Source organism: Pelophylax lessonae (assembly GCF_965119305.1).
Source record: "Pelophylax lessonae genome assembly, chromosome: 4".
NCBI lineage: Eukaryota > Metazoa > Chordata > Amphibia > Anura > Ranidae > Pelophylax > Pelophylax lessonae.
In genome coordinates this window covers 15,006,867-15,026,561 of record NC_138771.1, presented here as the reverse complement: position 1 = coordinate 15,026,561, position 19,695 = coordinate 15,006,867, and the positions used below count along the sequence as shown (strand labels likewise).

General features: G+C 42.8%; 1 protein-coding gene across 2 annotated transcripts in view; it reads right to left on the bottom strand.

The window, feature by feature from the left end:
• Positions 1–291: 291 nt before the first annotated feature.
• Positions 292–19,695, bottom strand: part of ITGA11 (integrin subunit alpha 11) — a 315,267-nt gene continuing 295,863 nt past the window's right edge. For both annotated transcript variants that reach the window (XM_082253001.1, XM_082253002.1), the window contains 3 exons: positions 13,325–13,420; positions 10,795–10,908; positions 292–867 (listed from right to left, as the gene is read on the bottom strand). In XM_082253001.1, the coding sequence (XP_082109127.1) occupies positions 808–867; positions 10,795–10,908; positions 13,325–13,420 (270 nt within the window). In that variant the 3' untranslated portion in view covers positions 292–807. The remainder of the gene's footprint in view (positions 868–10,794; positions 10,909–13,324; positions 13,421–19,695) is intronic.

The following is a 19,695-nucleotide window of genomic DNA, read 5'->3' as shown; positions in this document are numbered from 1 at the left end:
AGGGTGAGAGAAAGTGGGAGGGGGGGGGGGCCGAGTTGCTGCACCATGGGCCTCTGGTTTGTACTTGCCCCCCCTGGGCCGAAAGTTGCCAGTCTGCCTATGTACATAGTTACAAGCCTCTCCCTTTTCCTTTGTAAAATTTGCTATTTTTATTCCCAAACTGTTGCACTTTTGTTTTCATCTTTTAAAAGCTCTTCCTGATTTTTTCTTTATAAATATTCGGGGAAAGGATGAACTCTGTAAAAAAAAAAATACAAACAAAAACAAAACAAAAAAACAAACGTCTGTAAAAAGAAACACCCAGAAACAACTTTATCCGATCCGCCCAGACGCGTTGCGTCATCCTCTTCCCCAGCCAGGTTACAGTGGCATGCTAATAATAAATCAATAGAAAAAAACAAAAATCAAACAACTAGAAAACACAAGGAATGAATCCAGACACAGAGTCCAGGGACGAGGACATTGGTCTCCACCGATTGGTGGTGACAAAGTTGGTTGATCCCTGAGCAGAACCTGTCAGAGCTTTTTACAAGTTCAGTTCTTTTGGCTGAAAGTTCAGCGAACGTCCGATCAATAATGATAGAAATAAATAGAGGCCGAGGGTGGAAGTGGGAGCTCGTTCGTCCTGTTCCCTGAGGTAGCGTCTGCTGGTGAAGTCAGAGCTACCCACTCAGTCTTGTGCAAGAAGGCATCTGTCCATTTGTCTTCTGTCGTCAGATCTCCAGCCAGCTCCTCCCTCTGGCCCCTATAGGTTTGAATATATAGGCGCGTGCTCGGGCTGCGGCTGACCGCTCAGCTTTCCTCGACTCACTCTAGGACTTTATCCTCTTCCTCTCTCTCGTGGTGACTGCGTTTAAAGAATCCCAACTGTAGACCAGGTAAAAGACAAACCATTACTATACAAAACCAGGGTAACATTCAACTATAGCGAGCTGCTAAAACAGTTAAGGGTTCCTCTGAAACTGCATGTACATTCGACCTGTGAAAATGGAGGCTTAAACAAATGGTATTAGACTATTTTCTCTCCAGGTTGAATGTTCTCTTGCAATATGGCCACTAGATGGTGCTAAAGAATATAGTACATATTAAACATCAGCTCCATCTAGTGGCCATAATGCAGTATTTTACTAATGCTCATATTCTGAATTTATGAAACTCATTCATCCTAGGGAGAAAATACCAGTACCATAATGCAGGATTTTACTAATTCTTCTATTCTGTATTAGCCACTTTAGCCCCGGAAAGATTTGCCCCCTTCCTGACCAGGCCCTATTTTGCGATTCAGCACTGCGTTACTTTAATGGACAATTGCGCGGTCGTGCGACGCTGTACCCAAACGAAATTTACGTCCTTTTTTCCCCACAAATAGAGCTTTCTTTTGGTGGTATTTGATCACCTGTGCGATTTTTTTTTTGCGCTATAAACAAAAAAAGAGCGACAATTTTGAAAAAAAAAACAATATTTTTCATTCTTTTATATGAAATTCTCAAAAAATAAAAAATTTAATTAAAAATCTAAATTTTTTAACATTTTTTTTTTTTTTAACATTTCAGGCCAATTTGTTTTCTGCTACATATTTTTGGTAAAAAAGAAAAAAGAGAAAATCGGAATAAGCGTATTTTGATTGGTTTGCGCAAAAGTTATGGCGTCTACTAACTACAGGAAAGATTTCTGTCATTTTTATTTTTATTTTTTTACTAGTAATGGCGGCGATCTGCAATTTTTTGCGGGACTGCAACATTGCGGCGGACAGATCGGACCCCTAACTGACATTTTTGACACTTTTGGGGGGACCAGTGACATTACTACAGTAATCAATGCTAAAAATTTGCACTGTTACTGTAATAATGACACTGGCAGGGAAGGGGTTAATACTGTTGGTGATCAAGGGGTTAAATGTGAGCCTAGGGTAGTGATTCTAACTGTGGGTGGGGGGGGGGGGCTTGTGAAATGATCATAGAGACCTGTGATCCTATATAGAAGGATCACATGGTCTCTGTGATCATTGCAGGGAGAAGAATGGTCAGATGTGTTTACAACAGCCGACCGTCCTTCTCTCTCAGCGGGGAGCGATCGTGGGTATCAGTCAGCAATCGGAGGCACCCAACACACGCGCCCCCTAGAGGCCTTCAGGCAAGCACCGTACATGTAGGAGCCAGCCTGCCGCAGTATATCTGCGGCAGCTGGTGGGGAACCAGTTAACCACTTGCCGAGCAGTCGCCGTAGTTTTGCTGCGGCGGGTTGGCACTGTCCCGCAAAACTACGCACCTATACGTCGCTTCGCGGGACCACCAGTGGGGGCCGAGTAGCCACAGGGAGAGCCAATCAGCGGGTCCGGTGGCTGCAATGTCCACTGGTCACCCGCAACGCTCCCCGTGGAGACAGAACAGCGGTCTGCCGATGTAAACACGACAGACCACTGGTCTGCCAGCAATGAACACAGGGATCCTGTGTTCCTATTATTTAGGATCACAGGTCTTTGTGTTCACTCAGCAAGCCCATTCCCCACACAGTTAGAAAGCACCCCCAAGGGAGACATGTAACCCTTTGATTGCCCCTGATGTTAACCCCTTCCCTGCCATGCAGTGTCATTAATACAGTAACAGGGCATATTTTTAGCACTGATTACTGTAGTAATGTCACTGGTCCCCCCAAAAGTGTCAAAAATGTCAGTCAGGGGTCCGATCTGTCCGCTGCAATGTTGCAGTCTTGCAAAAAATCACAGATCGCCGCCATTACTAGTAAAAAAAAAAAAAAAAAAACAATAAAAATTACATAAATCTTTCCCCTAGTTTGTAGATGCGATAACTTTTGCGCAAACCAATCAATATACACTTATTGGGATTTTTTTTTACCAAAAATATGAAGCAGAATACAAATTGGCCAAAAATTATGAAAAAATTAGATTTTTTTTATTGGGAATGTTTTATTGCAGAAAGTAAAAAATATTGTTTTTCTGAATTGTCGCTCTTTTTTTTTTTTATAGCGCAAAAAACTAATTAAAATCGCACAGGTGATCAAATACCCCCCAAAAAAAGCTCTATTTGTAGGGAAAAAAAGGACATGAAATTTATTTGGGTACAGCGTCGTACGACCGTCCAATTGTCAGTTAAAGTAACGCATCGCTGAATCGCAAAAAATCGCCTGATCATTAAGGGGGTAAACCTTCCGGTCCAGAAATGGTTAAACGAATGTTATTAGGCTATTTTCTCTCCAGGTTGAATGTTCTCTTGCAATATGGCCACTAGATGGTGCTAAATGGCGACGCTAATGTAGGATCTAGTGGCACTAATGTAGGATTTCACTAATTCTTCTATTCTGTATTAATGAAAAACATTCAACCTGGAGAGAAAATACCCTCATTTATTTTATTTAATACAGCTATTTATGTAGTGGCAACCATTTACTCCGTGCTTTTCATATATTGTACATTGACATCAGTCCCTGTCCTCTGGGAGTTTACAGTCACTATCTCACAACAAATAATGTTATTAGTCATGGTTTAATATTTTCTTGCAATATGGCCACTAGATGGAGCTGATGACCACAGTAAATAAGGAACATCAGCTCCATCTAGTGGCCAGTTTGCAAGAAAACATTCAACATGGAAAGAAAATAAACAGCATTTATATTCGTTCTGTGAAAATGGAGGCTAAAACGAATGGTATTAGGCTATTACCTCTCCAGGTTGAATGTTTTCTTGCAATTTGACCACTAGATGGAGCTGATGACCACAGTAAATAATGAACATCCGCTCAATCTAGTGGCCATAATGCAGCATTTTACTAGTTGTCTCTATTCTGTATGAATGAAAAACATTCAACCTGGAGAGAAGCCTAATACCATTCGTTTTAGCCTCCATTTTCGCAGAACGAATATAAATGCTGTTTTCTCTCCAGGTTGAATGTTTTTCATTAATACAGAATAGAGACAACTAGTAAAATACTGCATTATGGCCACTAGATGTAGCTGATGTTCCTTATTTACTGTGGTTATCGGCTCCAGCTAGTGGTCAAATTGCAAGAAAACATTCAACCTGGAGAGATAATAGCCTAATACCATTCGTTTTAGCCTCCATTTTCGCAGAACGAATATAAATGCTGTTTATTTTCTTTCCATGTTGAATGTTTTCTTGCAATATGGCCACTAGATGGAGCTGATGACCACAGTAAATAATGAACATCAGCTCCATCTAGTGGCCATAATGCAGTATTTTACTAATTGTCTCTATTAATGAAAAACATTCAACCTGGAGAGAAAACTGCATGTATATTCGTTCTGCGAAAATGGAGACTAAAATAATTGGTATTAGGCTATTATCTCTCCAGGTTGAATGTTTTCTTGCAATATGGCCACTAGATGGAGCTGATGACCACAGTAGATAATGAACATCAGCTCCATCTAGTGGCCATAATGCAGCATTTTACTAATTGTCTCTATTCTGTATTAATGAAAAACATTCAACCTGGAGAGAAAACTGCATGTATATTCGTTCTGCGAAAATGGAGACTAAAATTAATGGTATTAGGTTATTATCTCTCCAGGTTGAATGTGTTTTTGCCATATGGCCACTAGACGGAGCTGATGACCAGAGTAAATATTGAACATCAGCTCCATCTAGTGGCCATAATGCAGTATTTTACTAATTCTTCGATTTTGTATTAATGAAAAAAATCAACCTGCAGAGAAAATACCCTCATTTATTTTTATTTATATATTACAGCTATTTATATAGTACCAACCATTTACACAGTGCATTATATATATATTGTACATTGACACCGGTCCCTGGCCCTCTAGGAGTCTGCAGTCACTATCTCACAAAACATAATTTTATGAGGCTATTTTCTTTCCAGGTTAAATGTTATTTTGCAATATGGCCACTAGATGGAGCTAAAGACTATAGTACATAATGAACATCAGCTCCATCTAGTGGCATAATGCAATATTTTACTAATGCTCATACTCTGTATTAATAAAAACCATTCAACCTGGAGAGAAAATACTCTCATGTATTTGTATTTATTTATTTCAGGTATTTATAGAGCACCAACCATTCACACAGAACTTTCCACATATTGTACACTGACACCAGTCCCTGCCCCCAAGGTACCTGCAGTCACAATTTCACAAAACATAAATGTCATTAAGCAATTTTCTCTCCAGATTGAATGTTATCTTGCAGTGTTGCCATTAAATGGAGCTGATGACCACTGTGAATATTAAACATCAGCTCCATCTAGTGGCCATAATTCATTATTTTACTAATTCTTCTATTCTGTATTAATGAAAAAACATTCAACCTGGAGAGAAAATACCCTCATTTATTTGTATTTTATTTATTACAGGTATTTTTATAGCACACCAACCATTTACACAGAACCTTACATATACTGAACGTAACATATATTATACACGGACGCCAGTACCTGGCTCCTAGGAGCTTACAGGGGTTGATTTACTAAAACTGGGAAGTGCAAAATCTGGTGCATAGAAACCAATCAGCTTCTATTTTTTTTTTTGTCAACGCTTTACTGAACAAGCTGAATTTAGAAGCCGATTGGTTACCATGCTCAGCTGCACAAACTTCTGAATGCTCCAATTTTAGTAAATATAGTGAATATTGAACATCAGCTCCATCTAGTGGCCATAATGCAGTATTTTACTAATTGTCTCTATTCTGTATTAATGAAAAACATTCAACCTGGAGAAAAAATACCCTCATTTTATTTTTATTTATTTATTACAGGTATTTATATAATGCCAACCATTTACACAGAACTTTACATATATTGTACATTGACACCGGTACCTGTCCTCTAGAAGCTTACAGTCACAAAACATAATATTATTAGGCTATTTTGTCTTCAGGTTTTTTTTTACAGAATAAATGGAATCAGGAAAATACTGCAATATGGTCACTAGATGAAGTTGATGATTCTCAGCTCCATCTAGTGGCCATATTGCGGTATTTAAAAAAATCAATCTATACTGTATGAAGAACATTCGATCTGAAGAGAAAATAGCCTAATAACATTGTTTTTTGGCCCCAATCACACAGAGGCAATTTCAAAGGACAAATAGCTTTGCAAATGTTTTTGCAAATGCACCTCTAAATGTCATTTAGATCCAGTTTTTTTTTTTTTTTTTTTAATTAGATACACTTTTAAATATTAGACTTCCACTATTTTATGTGTCTGGGGGAGTTGCCTCCATTGAATGCCCCAGAATACACATATAAGTCCTGACATTGTTAAAGAGTAACTCAAACTTTGTTGAGAGAAAAAAAAATAAAAATCATTCCCCTCTGGGTGATCTATGTACATAGCGTTTGTGTCATAGTTTGTGTCACCATGTCCTGTGCAGACTGATTCTGAATGGTAGTATCTGGTTCATTATAATCACCTGATGCACTCTGTGTTACGATAAGGAAAGTTGCAGAGTCTCCATCCCTTAAGGCCCCTTTCACACGCTGCGCTGCCTGCTGCGGTCCGTTCTCTGCTCAGCGGGGATCGATCCGCCGATCCCCGCTAAGCAGGTGGATGACAGCTCCGTCTCCACTCTGTGTGCGGAGAGGGAGGTGTCAGAGCCCCGCTGCCCCCCACCGCCTGTCCGATCCCATCCGATCCGATCCCCTGGACAGGTGGAAAATAGGGTTTCCATCCGTCCAGATTTCACGGATAGGTTAGGATGCGGATGGCAGCGGGTGTCAGCGGACATGTCACCGCTGACATCCACTGCCCTATATAGGGATGCATGGAGGATCCGATCAGATCCGCCTAAAAAAAAAACTGACAGGAGGATCTGATCGGATCATTCGTGTGAAAGGAGCCTTAGAAGAATTTATTAATTTTTAATATTTAATTTAATTTTTTAAATATAATTAAAATAAAATTAATTAAAAACTTTAATTCAATTAATTAAATTATAACATGGCTTGTGTAACAAATGTATATGCTATATATTTTTCCTGATTTGCTATACATATTTTTTTTTTCTACGAAAGAGGAGTTTGTAGGATGATGGTACAAATTCTACAATTCAAAGAGCATGTTAGCGCTGTATATCAACGCGGGTCACATGATAACCACTTACCGCAAAGTGACGTAGGGCTACGTCGGCAAACTTTGCAGTATTATACAGGGGTGATGCTTCTAGCTAGAGACACCATCCCGGTACCGTGGTTTAGAGCCAACGGTTGGCTTTCCGTCGGTAACGACCGATGCGGCTCGGGAGCCGCTCAATCATTACCCGGGTGAGCGGGAGGGGGATGTCCTGTTCCACCGGGAGCCCCGAGCACCAGGCCGGCACGTCCGCCGGCTGGATGGAGTCCCGATCAATGCCGGAAACGGCTTTGATCGGGTCTCCAATGACGTAACCCGGAGGCGGCGTCCATGACGTCACTTCCGGGTTACTGTGCTGCAAAAGGCGGCAAATTTAAAAAACGGCTGTATGCAAAAACGCAGTTTTCGGCGTTTTGCATACATGGAAGTGTAGTGGAGGGGTTTTAGACCCTCGATCCCTCCATAAAGAGTACCTGTCACTGCATATTGCTGTCACAAGGGATGTTTACATTGCTTGTGACAGCAATAAAAGTGATCAGATTTTTTTTTAAAAACTGTAATAAAGTTTAAAAAAATAAATAAATAAATAGGGAAAAAAAAAAATTGTAGCCGCCCCGTCACCGTTAGCTCACGCACAAAAAAAAACCGTATACGGAAGTCGAGCCGCGAATGAAATCGCTGTTCAAACCACACATGTGAGGTATCGCCGCGATCGCCAGAGCGTGAGCAATAATTTAAAAAAAAGAGCTACACTCTAACTCTAAACTGGTAACCGTTAAGGCTCCGTTCACATGTAGGCGTTTTGGGGCGTTTTTGGGGAGTTTTTCTGCTCTAAGCCTCAGCTCTCAAAACGCCCAACAAGACAAATCCTATTCATTTCAATGGCCCCTGTTCACATCTGAGCGTTTTGACGCTGTAAGCAAAACGCCCAACGCTCAAAAAAGTACATGAGCTTCTTTTTGGGCAGATTACAGGCGTTTTCCATTGGTCTCTATTCAATCTAAAAATGCCTGCACAAAAAACGCCTGTAAAAACGCCTGTAATAGCAACGCCAATATGTGAACGTAGCCTAAAGGAGTGTGTTACACAGAGCGCTGGGTACAGGACTCCATAATAAACAGAGCGCTGGGCACAAGAGTGCTTAATACACAGAGTGCTGGGCACAGGACTGCATAATACACAGAGTGCTGGGCACAGGACTACATAATACACAGAGCGCTGGGCACAGGACTGCATAATACAGAGTGTTGGGCACAGGACTACATAATACACAGAGCGCTGGGCACAGGACTGCATAATACACAGAGAGCTGGGCACAAGACTACATAATACACAGAGCGCTGGGCACAGGACTGCATAATACACAGAGAGCTGGGTACAGCACTGCATAATACACAGAGCGCTGGGCAGAGGACTACATAATACACAGAGTGCTGGGAACAGGACTGCATAATACACAGAGCGCTGGGTACAGGACTGCATAATACAGAGCGCTGGGCACAGGACTGCATAATACACAGAGCGCTGGGCACAGGTCTGCATAATACACAGAGCGCTGGGTACAGGACTGCATAATACACAGAGAGCTGGGTACAGGACTGCATAATACACAGAGCGCTGGGCACAGGACTACATAATACACAGAGCGCTGGGCACAGGACTGCATAATACACAGAGAGCTGGGTACAGGACTGCATAATATACAGAGCTCTGGGCAGAGGACTACATAATACACAGAGCGCTGGGTACAGGACTGCATAATATACAGAGCGCTGGGTACAGGACTGCATAATACAGAGCGCTGGGCACAGGACTGCATAATACACAGAGCGCTGGGTACAGGACTGCATAATACACAGAGCGCTGGGCACAGGACTGCATAATACACAGAGCGCTGGGTACAGGACTGCATAATACACAGAGAGCTGGGTACAGGACTGCATAATACACAGAGCGCTGGGCACAGGACTACATAATACACAGAGTGCTGGGCACGGGACTGCATAATACACAGAGTGCTGGGCACAAGACTACATAATACACCGAGCGCTGGGCACAGGACTGCATAATACACAGAGCGCTGGGCACAGGACTGCATAATACACAGAGCACTGGGCACAGGACTGCATAATACACAGAGAGCTGGGTACAGGACTGCATAATACACAGAGAGCTGGGTACAGGACTGCATAATACACAGAGAGCTGGGCACAGGACTGTATAATACACAGAGCTGCATAATACACAGAGCGCTGGACAGAGGACTACATAATACACAGAGCGCTGGGCACAGGACTGCATAATACACAGAGCGCTGGGTATAGGACTGCATAATACAGAGCGCTGGGCACAGGACTGCATAATACACAGAGCGCTGGGCACAGGTCTGCATAATACACAGAGCGCTGAGTACAGGACTGCATAATACACAGAGAGCTGGGTACAGGACTGCATAATACACAGAGCGCTGGGCACAGGACTACATAATACACAGAGCGCTGGGCACAGGACTGCATAATACACAGAGAGCTGGGTACAGGACTGCATAATACACAGAGAGCTGGGCACAGGACTGCATAATACACAGAGCTGCATAATACACAGAGCGTTGGACAGAGGACTACATAATACACAGAGCGCTGGGCACAGGACTGCATAATACACAGAGCGCTGGGTACAGGACTGCATAATACAGAGCGCTGGGCACAGGACTGCATAATACACAGAGCGCTGGGCACAGGTCTGCATAATACACAGAGCGCTGGGTACAGGACTGCATAATACACAGAGCGCTGGGCACAGGACTGCATAATACACAGAGAGCTGGGTACAGGACTGCATAATACACAGAGCGCTGGGCACAGGACTACATAATACACAGAGCGCTGGGCACAGGACTGCATAATACACAGAGCGCTGGGCACGGGACTGCATAATACACAGAGCGCTGGGCACGGGGCTGCATGTGTTCAGAGGTTTGCTATGCACAGAGGACACTTCTGCCCCCACATCCATAGCTCACCTCTGCACCCTTCTCTCACAGATTATCTCTGCAGCCACCTCTTAACCCTTCCCCCACAACAGCTAAACTCTCCATCTCTCCATGCAGCTGCATCAGCTCTGACCCCTCCTCCCCCATTGCCTTCACCTGTGTACAAACAGACCCCCCCCCATCTGATCACCTTCCGTTCTCAGCCTTCCACACAGTACATATTTGGCTCTGCTTCTTTTCCACTGAACAGCAGCAGTGAGATCATCCAGCAGGGGGCGTCAGCATCCGAGCCACCAGGCTGTTTATCAGCCAGCATGGGATGCCTTGTCTACATTAATCCGGCCCTGAATCTGGGGACAAAAACTGGGGACAGACTTGTGTCGGGGACAGTTTCCTCAATCCGGAGACGTCTGGTCACCCTGGTCTATGTGGACAGCTTTACCCCGGATTCCTGCATACTTAGATGTGCCTCTTTTAAACATCAACCATGTGAGTTGCTAAATGTTGAACCTTCATTAAATATAACCGTATTGCTACACTTAGAGGCGCCCCTCTTCTCTTTTATACTCTGTTATGGGGTGGCGCTAATTGTATATCAACACATCGCTTGTTTATCAAGTCAAAATTAAAAAAAAAAAAAAAAAAAATTAGCTTGTCTTGTAAAACACTCTCAGTCCAAGTTTCTTTCAATCCAAGGTTTTACTGTATATATATATATATATCTGAAGTGTACTTTACCTTCCAAAGGGCAAGCACTAGAAGAGCCAACAGCAACAGCCCACCTACTGTGCTGCTGATAATAATCCATATAGGAACGTCCCATTCTTCCTGCTTGGAAATTTCCAGTACAATCTGTGGATGAAACAAGAATAAAACTTACATTTGTGGATAATAATACTGTATATAATAAAGAATGCTCAGCAAAAAATCAAGAAAAAAAATTAACACAATACTGACATTTGGCCAGCAGGTGACAGCAGAGTTCTGTGTTCTGCAATATTGCATCTTGGCTGCAACCAGATTTAGTGGAGGGAAATTTCTGCAGCATATTTGGCAAGAACAGAATCACAGTACATATCATATAATATTCAAAGTGGTTATAGGGAAGCTTCAGAATGGCAAATATGTGTTTATTACAAATTATGTGAGCAGACTGCAGTTCCTTGTTAAATATTGGATTTACGACCGCCTGCCGCAGATATACTGAAGCAGGCAGCCGCACCTGCGCGAATCACTGTACATGTACGGCGGCACCAGGTTAGGGGCCCCGCCCCCACTCGTCAGCGGGGACTCTGATGCACAGGGCAGGTGGCTCCGATTGCCTCCTGACACCCGCGATCGCTCCCCGCTGAGATAGAAGGAAGGTTGGCTGTTGTAAACACAGCCGACCATTCGTCTCCCTGGTATGATCACAGAGCTCCTGTGATCCTTCTATATAGGATCACAAGTCTCTATGGTCATTTCACAAGCCACGCCCCCCCCACAGTTAGAATCACTGCCCTAGGTACACATTTAACCCCTGGATCACCCCTGAGTTACCCCTTCCCTGACAGTGTCATCATTACAGTAACAGTGCATATTTTTAGCACTGATTACTGTAGTAATGTCACTGGTCCCCCCAAAAGTGTCAAAAATGTCAGTTAGGGGTCCGATCTGTCCGCCGCAATGTCGCAGTCCCGCAAAAAATCGATGATTGCCGCCATTACTCGTAAAAAAAAGAAATAAAAATTACATAAATCTTGCCCTTAGCTTGTAGACACGATAACTTTTGCGCAAACCAATCAAAATACGCTTATTGGTATTTTTTTTTTTTTGTTTAACAAAAATATGTAGCAGAATACAAATTGGCCTAAAATGATAAAAAAAAAAAATGTTATTGGATGTGTTTTATAGCAGAAAGTAAAAAAATATTGTTTATTTTCAGAATTATTGTTCTTTTTTTTTTTTTTTTATTTATAGTGCAAAAAATAAAAACTGGTAAAGAAAGCTCTATTTGTGGGGGGAAAAAAGCCCCTCCCCCCCATACAGTTATAAAAATACCCCCTAGGGCAGTGATGGGGAGCCTTGGCACCCCAGATGTTTTGGAACTACATTTCCCATGATGCTCAACTACACTGCACACTGTAGTGTAGTTGAGCATCATGGGAAATGTAGTTCCAAAACATATGGGGGTGCCAAGGTTCCCCATCACTGCCCTATAGGAACACATTTTACCCTTTGATCACCCCTGGGTTAACCCCTTCCCTGCCAGTGTCATTATTACAGTAACAGTCCATATTTTTAGCACTGATTACTGTAATAATGTCACCGGTCCCCCCCAAAAGTGTCAAAAATGTCAGTTAGGGGTCCGATCTGTCCGCCGCAATGTCGCAGTCCCGCTAAAAAACGCAGATAACCGCCATTACTAGTAAAACAAATAAATAAATAAAAATGACATAAATCTTTCCCCTAGTTTTTAGACGCGATAACTTTTGCGCAAAGCAGTCAAAATACGCTTATTGGGATTTTTTTTTTAATCAAAAATATGTAGCAGAAAACAAATTGGCCTAAAATGATGAAAGAATTTGATTTTAAATTTTTTTTTATTGGGAATGTTATATAGCAGAAAGTGAAAAAAAAGAAAAAAAAAATATATATATAATATAAAATAAAAATATATATTATATTTTATATATATATATATATATATATATATATATATATTTTTTTTTTTTTTCAGAATTGTCACTCTTTTTGGTTTATAGCACAACAAATAAAAATATATATTTTATATATATATAAAGATTATATTTTATATATATATATATATATATATATATATATATATATATATATATATAAAATATTATATATATATATATACAGTATATATATATATTTTTTCAGAATTGTCACTCTTTTTTGGTTTATAGCGCAACAAATAAAAATATATATTATATTATATCATAATATATATATATATATTTTTTTTTCAGAATTGTCACTCTCTTTGGTTTATAGCGCAACAAATAAAAATATATATTTTATATATATATATATATATATATATATATATATATATATATATATTATATTTTATATATATATATATATATATATATATATATATATATATATATATATATATACACACAGTATATATTTTTTTTTTTTCAGAATTGTCGCTCTTTTTTGGTTTATAGCGCAACAAATAAAAATTGCACAGGTGATCAAATACCACCAAAAGAAAGCTGCTGTAATATACAAATGAATGCAGGAATGGTCTCACCTGGCGGGTTGGCTCCTCCTCCCGGAATATAAACGGACTCTGGAATTTCTGTTGTAATACAGCGATGGTCACCAGATCCACAGAGCGGAATTTAATCTGCAAGGAAAAAGCAATGGCCTTAAGAGTAAATCATTGGTCGGGATTAGTGAATGTACACCACCTTTTTAATTTAATTTTTTTGATAAAGGATGTAAGGGAGGGTTATAAATCTCTATTTTTGCCATCTGTATCCCATTGGGGAGATTTCCTTTCACTTCCTGTCCCATAACCACAACAGAAACTGAGAGGAAATCCCTCCAAAGTGAGGGAATCCCTGGTTGTCTCAGGGGTCACCACTAAGGATGGTTCTGTCCAGACCCAGCCTCAGACCCAACTTTGGCTGTTAAGGCACTCAAACACCCCAACCCTTGCCCATTTGGCTCCCTGTTCATCAGCAGCCAAATATCATATATAGAAGATACTTCAATAGAATACTTCTTTTATATACAGTGCCATGAAAAAGTATTCACACCCCTTGAAATTTTCCATATTCTGTCATGTTACAACCAAAAACGAAAATGTGTTTTATTCGGATTTTATGTGATAGACCGACACAAAGTGGCCATAATTGTGAAGTGGAAGGAAAATGATAAATGATACAAATAAATCTGTGAAAAGTGTGGCTGCATTTGTATTCACCCCCCCCCCCCCCCCCCCGGAGTCAATACTTTGTAGAACCGCCTTTCCCTGCAATTACAGCTGCAAGTCTTTTTGGGGATGTCTAACAGCTTTGCACATCTAGAGAGGACATTTTTGCCCATTCTTCTTTGCAAAATATCTCAAGCTCTGTCAGATTGGATGGAGAGCGTCTGTGAACAGCAATTTTCAAGTCTTGTCACAGATTCTCAATTGGATTTAGGTCTGGACTGTGACTGGGCTATTCTAACACATGAATATGCTTTGATGTAAACCATTCCATTGTAGCTCTGGCTGGATGTTTCGGGTCGTAGTCCCGCTGGAAGGTGAACCTCCGCCCCAGTCTCAAGTCTTTTGCAGACTCTAACAGGTTTTCTTCTAAGATTGCCCTGTATTTGGCTCCATCCATCTTCCCATCAACTCTGACCAGCTTCCCTGTCCCTGCTGAAGAAAAGCATCCCCACAACATGGATGGTGTGTTCAGGGTGATGTGCAGTGTTAGTTTTCCACCACACATAGCGTTTTGCTTTTACGACCAAAAGTAAAATTTTGGTCTCTTTTGACCAGAGCACTTTCTTCCACATGTTTGCTGTGTCCCCCACATGACTTCTCCCAAACTGCAAACGGGACTTCTTATGGCTTTCTTCCACCAATGTCTTTCTTCTTCTCACTCTTCCATAAAGGGCAGATTTGTGGAGCGCACGACTAATAGTTGTCCTGTGGACAGATTCTCCCACCTGAGCTGTGGATCTCTGCAGCTCCTCCAGAGTTCCCATGGGCCTCTTGGCTGCTTCTCTGATGAATACTCTCCTTGTCCGGCCGGTCAGTTTAGGTGGACGGCCATGTCTTGGTAGGGTTATAGAACAGCTATATTTATACTGAGAATAAATTACACACAGGGGGACACTATTCACTAATTTGGTGACTTCTGAAGGCAATTGGTTCCACTAGATTTTAGTTAGGGGTATCAGAGTAAAGCGGGGTGAATACAAATGCACGTCACACTTTTTGGGCAGTTGGAGAATACCGCTGATCTACTCTATAAGTTCAACCACATGCACCAACAGAAAGGAGAAAAGTTATCGGAGTACATCTCACGAGTAGATAAGATGTTACACCAAATCCTTCTGCGGAAAGGTGTTGACCCCAAAGATGCTGACTGAGTACGTTTGGATCGAGTATTACAAGAGGCTTGGCCCAATCCCCCGATTGTTCTAAAATTACTGCTTAAAGGGGTTAAGGATACTCCTACTTACCCGGAACTCATACGGGAAGTTGGGGAGGAAGAACCCTTGCTTGAAGAGAAAAACCATGGAGGAAAGGAACCATTAAATAATGAGTTAAGAAGAGAGAGAGCCTCTGCCCGGCTGTTACGAGTGGAAAATAGCCTTTCAGAGGACAAGAGTGAAGCTGAAGTGGAGTCAAACCACCAAGTGGAAGCTCCAGAGAGGAAGAAGGTTGAGGAAGGCTCGCCATCTGCGGACTTAATGCTTCAGGTAGCTCAAGCACAGACTCAAATGTGCCAGACCTTGATGCAGGTCATGGAAGCACAGGGGAAAGTTCCGGAGATGCAGAAGTTGTTTAAAGGATCCAATCTTTTCTCCCCTCGGGACAGAGGATGCTTTGCTTGCGGAGAAAAGAGGCATTTCAGGGCCCGATGCCGGAAGTGGGGATTTAGTCCTGAGACAATGGAAGAGTTGCTGAAAGCCATACAGAAGTTCTTTCTTAACAAGAAGGCAGAAAACTTCAGGGGACCTCAGTGAAGGAGCCAATTGAGAGTCCCGCTAAAATCCTGAGCTCCAGCAGTCATGAGGGTAGTTACGGTCAAAATGGGATGGGGTGTGCTTCCCCATCTCTCCCCAATACCTCTATATTTTTGTGGGGATCCCCTGAATCTGGCAGAGAGACACAGGGGGTTGATACCTCCACTCCTTTTCAGCAGAGAGGATCCAGAACCCCACAAACTAAGTCTGTCAAGGTGCAAACCATTGAACTTCCTGAAGGTTCCAAGCCCTGGAAGGTGAAAAACTCTAGTAACAAGGTCAGTCGCAAATTGTTCCAGCCCGTCAAAGAAGTTGTACCCAAGAAATTAGTGGGGCCATCCCCGGTGGTACCACTACAGGTAGAGGGCATTTATACCAAGGCCTTGTTGGATACGGGTGCTCAAGTGACATTGCTTTATAACGACTTCTACCAGAAGCATCGGAGGCACATCCCTTTGTGCAAATTGGAAGAACTACAGATCTGGGGTTTAGGGACCCAAAAGTTCCCCTACGATGGGTACATCCCCGTGAAGATATCGTTTCAACCCACCAAAGGGGCGCATATGGAAGTGTTTGATACTCTGGCTGTAGTGTGCCCTCGACCCCCAGGTGCTAAACAGAATTCCCTGATAATTGGCACGAATAGGGATTTGGTTCGGCGGATGCTTATCCCTCTAGCAGCCCAAGGGTCTACAGAGGAAGAGGTGCATCCTAAGTTAAGGACAGCTTTCCAGTGAGTGCTGCAGGAACAGAAGACCCCAGTTGAAGAAGTGGGGAAGCTCTGGAGGTTGGACACGAAAGAGCAGGTGTTGCAACCTGGAGAAAGAACCTGCATGAAGGCTGTGGTGAAGTTGTCATGGAACCAACCGGGGCCCTTTGTGATGGTGGAAGGGGATCTGTTGGCAGAGGACAGCGGGATTGAGCTGGTACCAGAAGTAATCCCGACCAGGGTTCTGCAGAAGAATGGTGGGAAGATTCCTGTGAGTGTCCGGAATGGTACAGCCCAGCCAGTACGTCTGAAGTTTAGAATGGTGTTGGGGCATATGAGTGCTGCTTCTCCACTGACCCCCTCTGAGTTGAAGAATAAGGAAAAGGGGTCGGAAGATATTTCCCCTGCTCACCCAGCTGTTCCTTTCAATTGGGGGGAGCGAGTGAAGACACAACTGTCTCCATGGGGAGAAACTATTTTCAAAAAATGATTACGATGTGGGCTGTGCTAAAAGTGCCCAACATCGAATCCACCTTAGTGAGGATAAGCCCTTCAGAGAGAGAGCCCGGAGGATACCCCTGAGTGACTTAGAAGACCTTCTTGAGCAATTAGCTGAGCTGAAGAAGTCAGGTGTTATACGGGAGTCCCGTAGTCCTTATGCTTCACCCATAGTGGTAGTCTGCAAAAAGAATGGGACCATCCGGATGTGTATCGACTACCGTACTCTTAACCGTCTAACCATTCCGGATCAATACACCACTTATCGTATAGAAGATGCTCTGCAGTGTTTATCAGGGGCCAAGTGGTTTAGCGTGTTGGATTTTGAATACCTATGCATCCTGAAGATAGAGAAAAAACAGCCTTCATCAGCCCATTGGGCTTCTTCGAGTTCAACCGCATGCCCCAAGGATCAGCAGGAGCCCCAGCAACCTTCCAGAGGCTTATGGAGAACACTGTAGGGGACATGCATCTAATTGAAGTTCTGGTATACCTAGATGACATCATTTTCTTTGGGAAGACCTTGGAAGAGCATGAAGCCCGTTTGGAGACAGTGTTTCAGAGGCTCTATGAAGAGGGGTTGAAGTTATCTCTGGAGAAATGCCAATTTTATCAGACCTCTGTCACCTATCTGGCGCACATGGTGTCTGCCGTAGGGGTATCTACTGATCAGAAGAAGTTGGAAGCTGTCACCACTTGGCCTAGACCTACAAATGTGACTTGAATGAGTTGCAATCCTTCTTAAAATTCTGTTCTTATTACAGAAGGTTTGTGAAAAGTTTTTCTCAGATAGCTGGTCCTTTGAATGAGCTGCTAAAGAGGGAAACCGAAGAGGAAGGGCTGACGCCTCTGAAGACAGAGATACCCAGAAAAGGGCCCAGAGGATCTATGGAGTCTATTCAAGCCCAGTGGGATGTCAAGTGTGAACAGGCCTTCTGGAAATTGAAGGAGAGCCTTACAAAGCCCCAGTCTTGGCCTATGCAGATCCGGCCAAACCTTATGAGTTACACGTGGATGCCAATAGAGATGGTTTAGGAGGAGTGTTATATCAGGAGACTGAAGGAAGGCTGCGCCCTATTGCTTATATTAATCGCAGTTTGTCCCCCTCAGAGAAGAATTATCCCATTCACAAGTTGGAGTTCCTGGCCCTCAAGTGGGCTGTGGTGGACAAACTGAGGGACTACCTTTATGGGGCTTACTCTGTGGTCAAAACTGATAATAACCCATTGACGTACCTACTGACTACTGCCAAGTTGGATGCCACGGGTCATAGGTGGTTAGCTGCCCTCTCTGAATTTCAGTTTAGTTTGAAGTATCGGCCTGGAAAAGGGAACTTAGATGCTGACGCATTGTCTAGATGGCCACATCCTGCTGATGGAAGAGAGTGTGAGTGGGTGCATCTCACCTCTGAGGGAGTGCAAGCCACCTACCAAGGAGTAGAGTACCGCTTGAAGAGAGTCATGGGAGCTGAAGTAGCTGGAGTTTCCCCTTCAGGGGTGCCCAAGTGTTATTGTGATTTGACCCAGGTACGGAATGAAGAGCTTTCCCAATTATCTAAGGAAGATGTGAGGAAAGCTCAGAGAGAAGATTCTCTGGGAGCAGTAGTACAAAAGGCTTTGAGGACCAATAACCCTAAACTCCTTGTGGAGAGCCCTATAGTGGGGGCCAAGGTAGTCCATCGTGACTGGGAACGGATGAAGTTAAGATAAGGGATCATTTACCAAATAAATGCTGTGGAAGAGTCAGACGGAGTGTGTCAGTTGTTCCTGCCAGAAAAATATTGGCTGACTGTCCTTGCAGCCTTGCGCGATTTGCATGGACATTTAGGGCCTGATGGGACATTTCAGTTGGTCAGAGACAGGTTTTACTGGCCCTTTATGAGGAAGGAAGTGGGAGCTTATTGTCACTCTTGTATACGCTGCATCCAGAAGAAGACCCTACCTTACAGAGCGGCTGCTATGGGTCATTTACAGAGTCATGGTCCCACGGAGCTGGTGTGTATCGACTTCCTGTATCTCAAACCTAATTTGGGTGGGCATGGTAACATCTTGGTAGTGACCGACCATTTTACCTGATATGCTCAGGCTTTTCCAACTCGGGATCAGAAGGCTAGTACAGTAGCCAAAGTGCTAGTTCAGAAGTTCTTTGTCCACTACGGTTTGCCAGAAAGGTTGCACTCTGATCAGGGACGAGACTTTGAAAGCAAGCTGATAAAAAGACTGTGTGGATTGCTGAATATAAAAAAGTCTAGGACTACTCCCTACCATCCCAAGGGAGATCCTCAGCTGGAGAGATTTAATCAAACATTGTTGAATATGTTGGGAACATTACCTCTTGAGAAGAAGCAGAAATGGAGTGAATATGTCCCAGTTCTAATACATGCTTACAATAGTACCATCAACGACTACACAGGGTTTTCCCCGTATTTTCTAATATTTGGAAGGGAGGCTCGACTACCCATCAACCTAGCTTTCGGTACTTCCATAGATCATACATCACAGGCCTCTTACAAGAACTTTGGCTCATGAGAAGGCGATGGAAGCCTCTGCAAGTCGAGAACAATGGAATAAGAGGAGCTTTGATTTAAAAGTGAGAGTGCAAGATCTGCAACCAGGAGATAAAGTGCTGTTGAGAAATCTGGGGGTACCTGGAAAGCATACATTGGCTGACCGCTGGCGCTCACAGCCTTTTGTCATTCATAGAAAGCTCCCTGGACGCCCCATCTA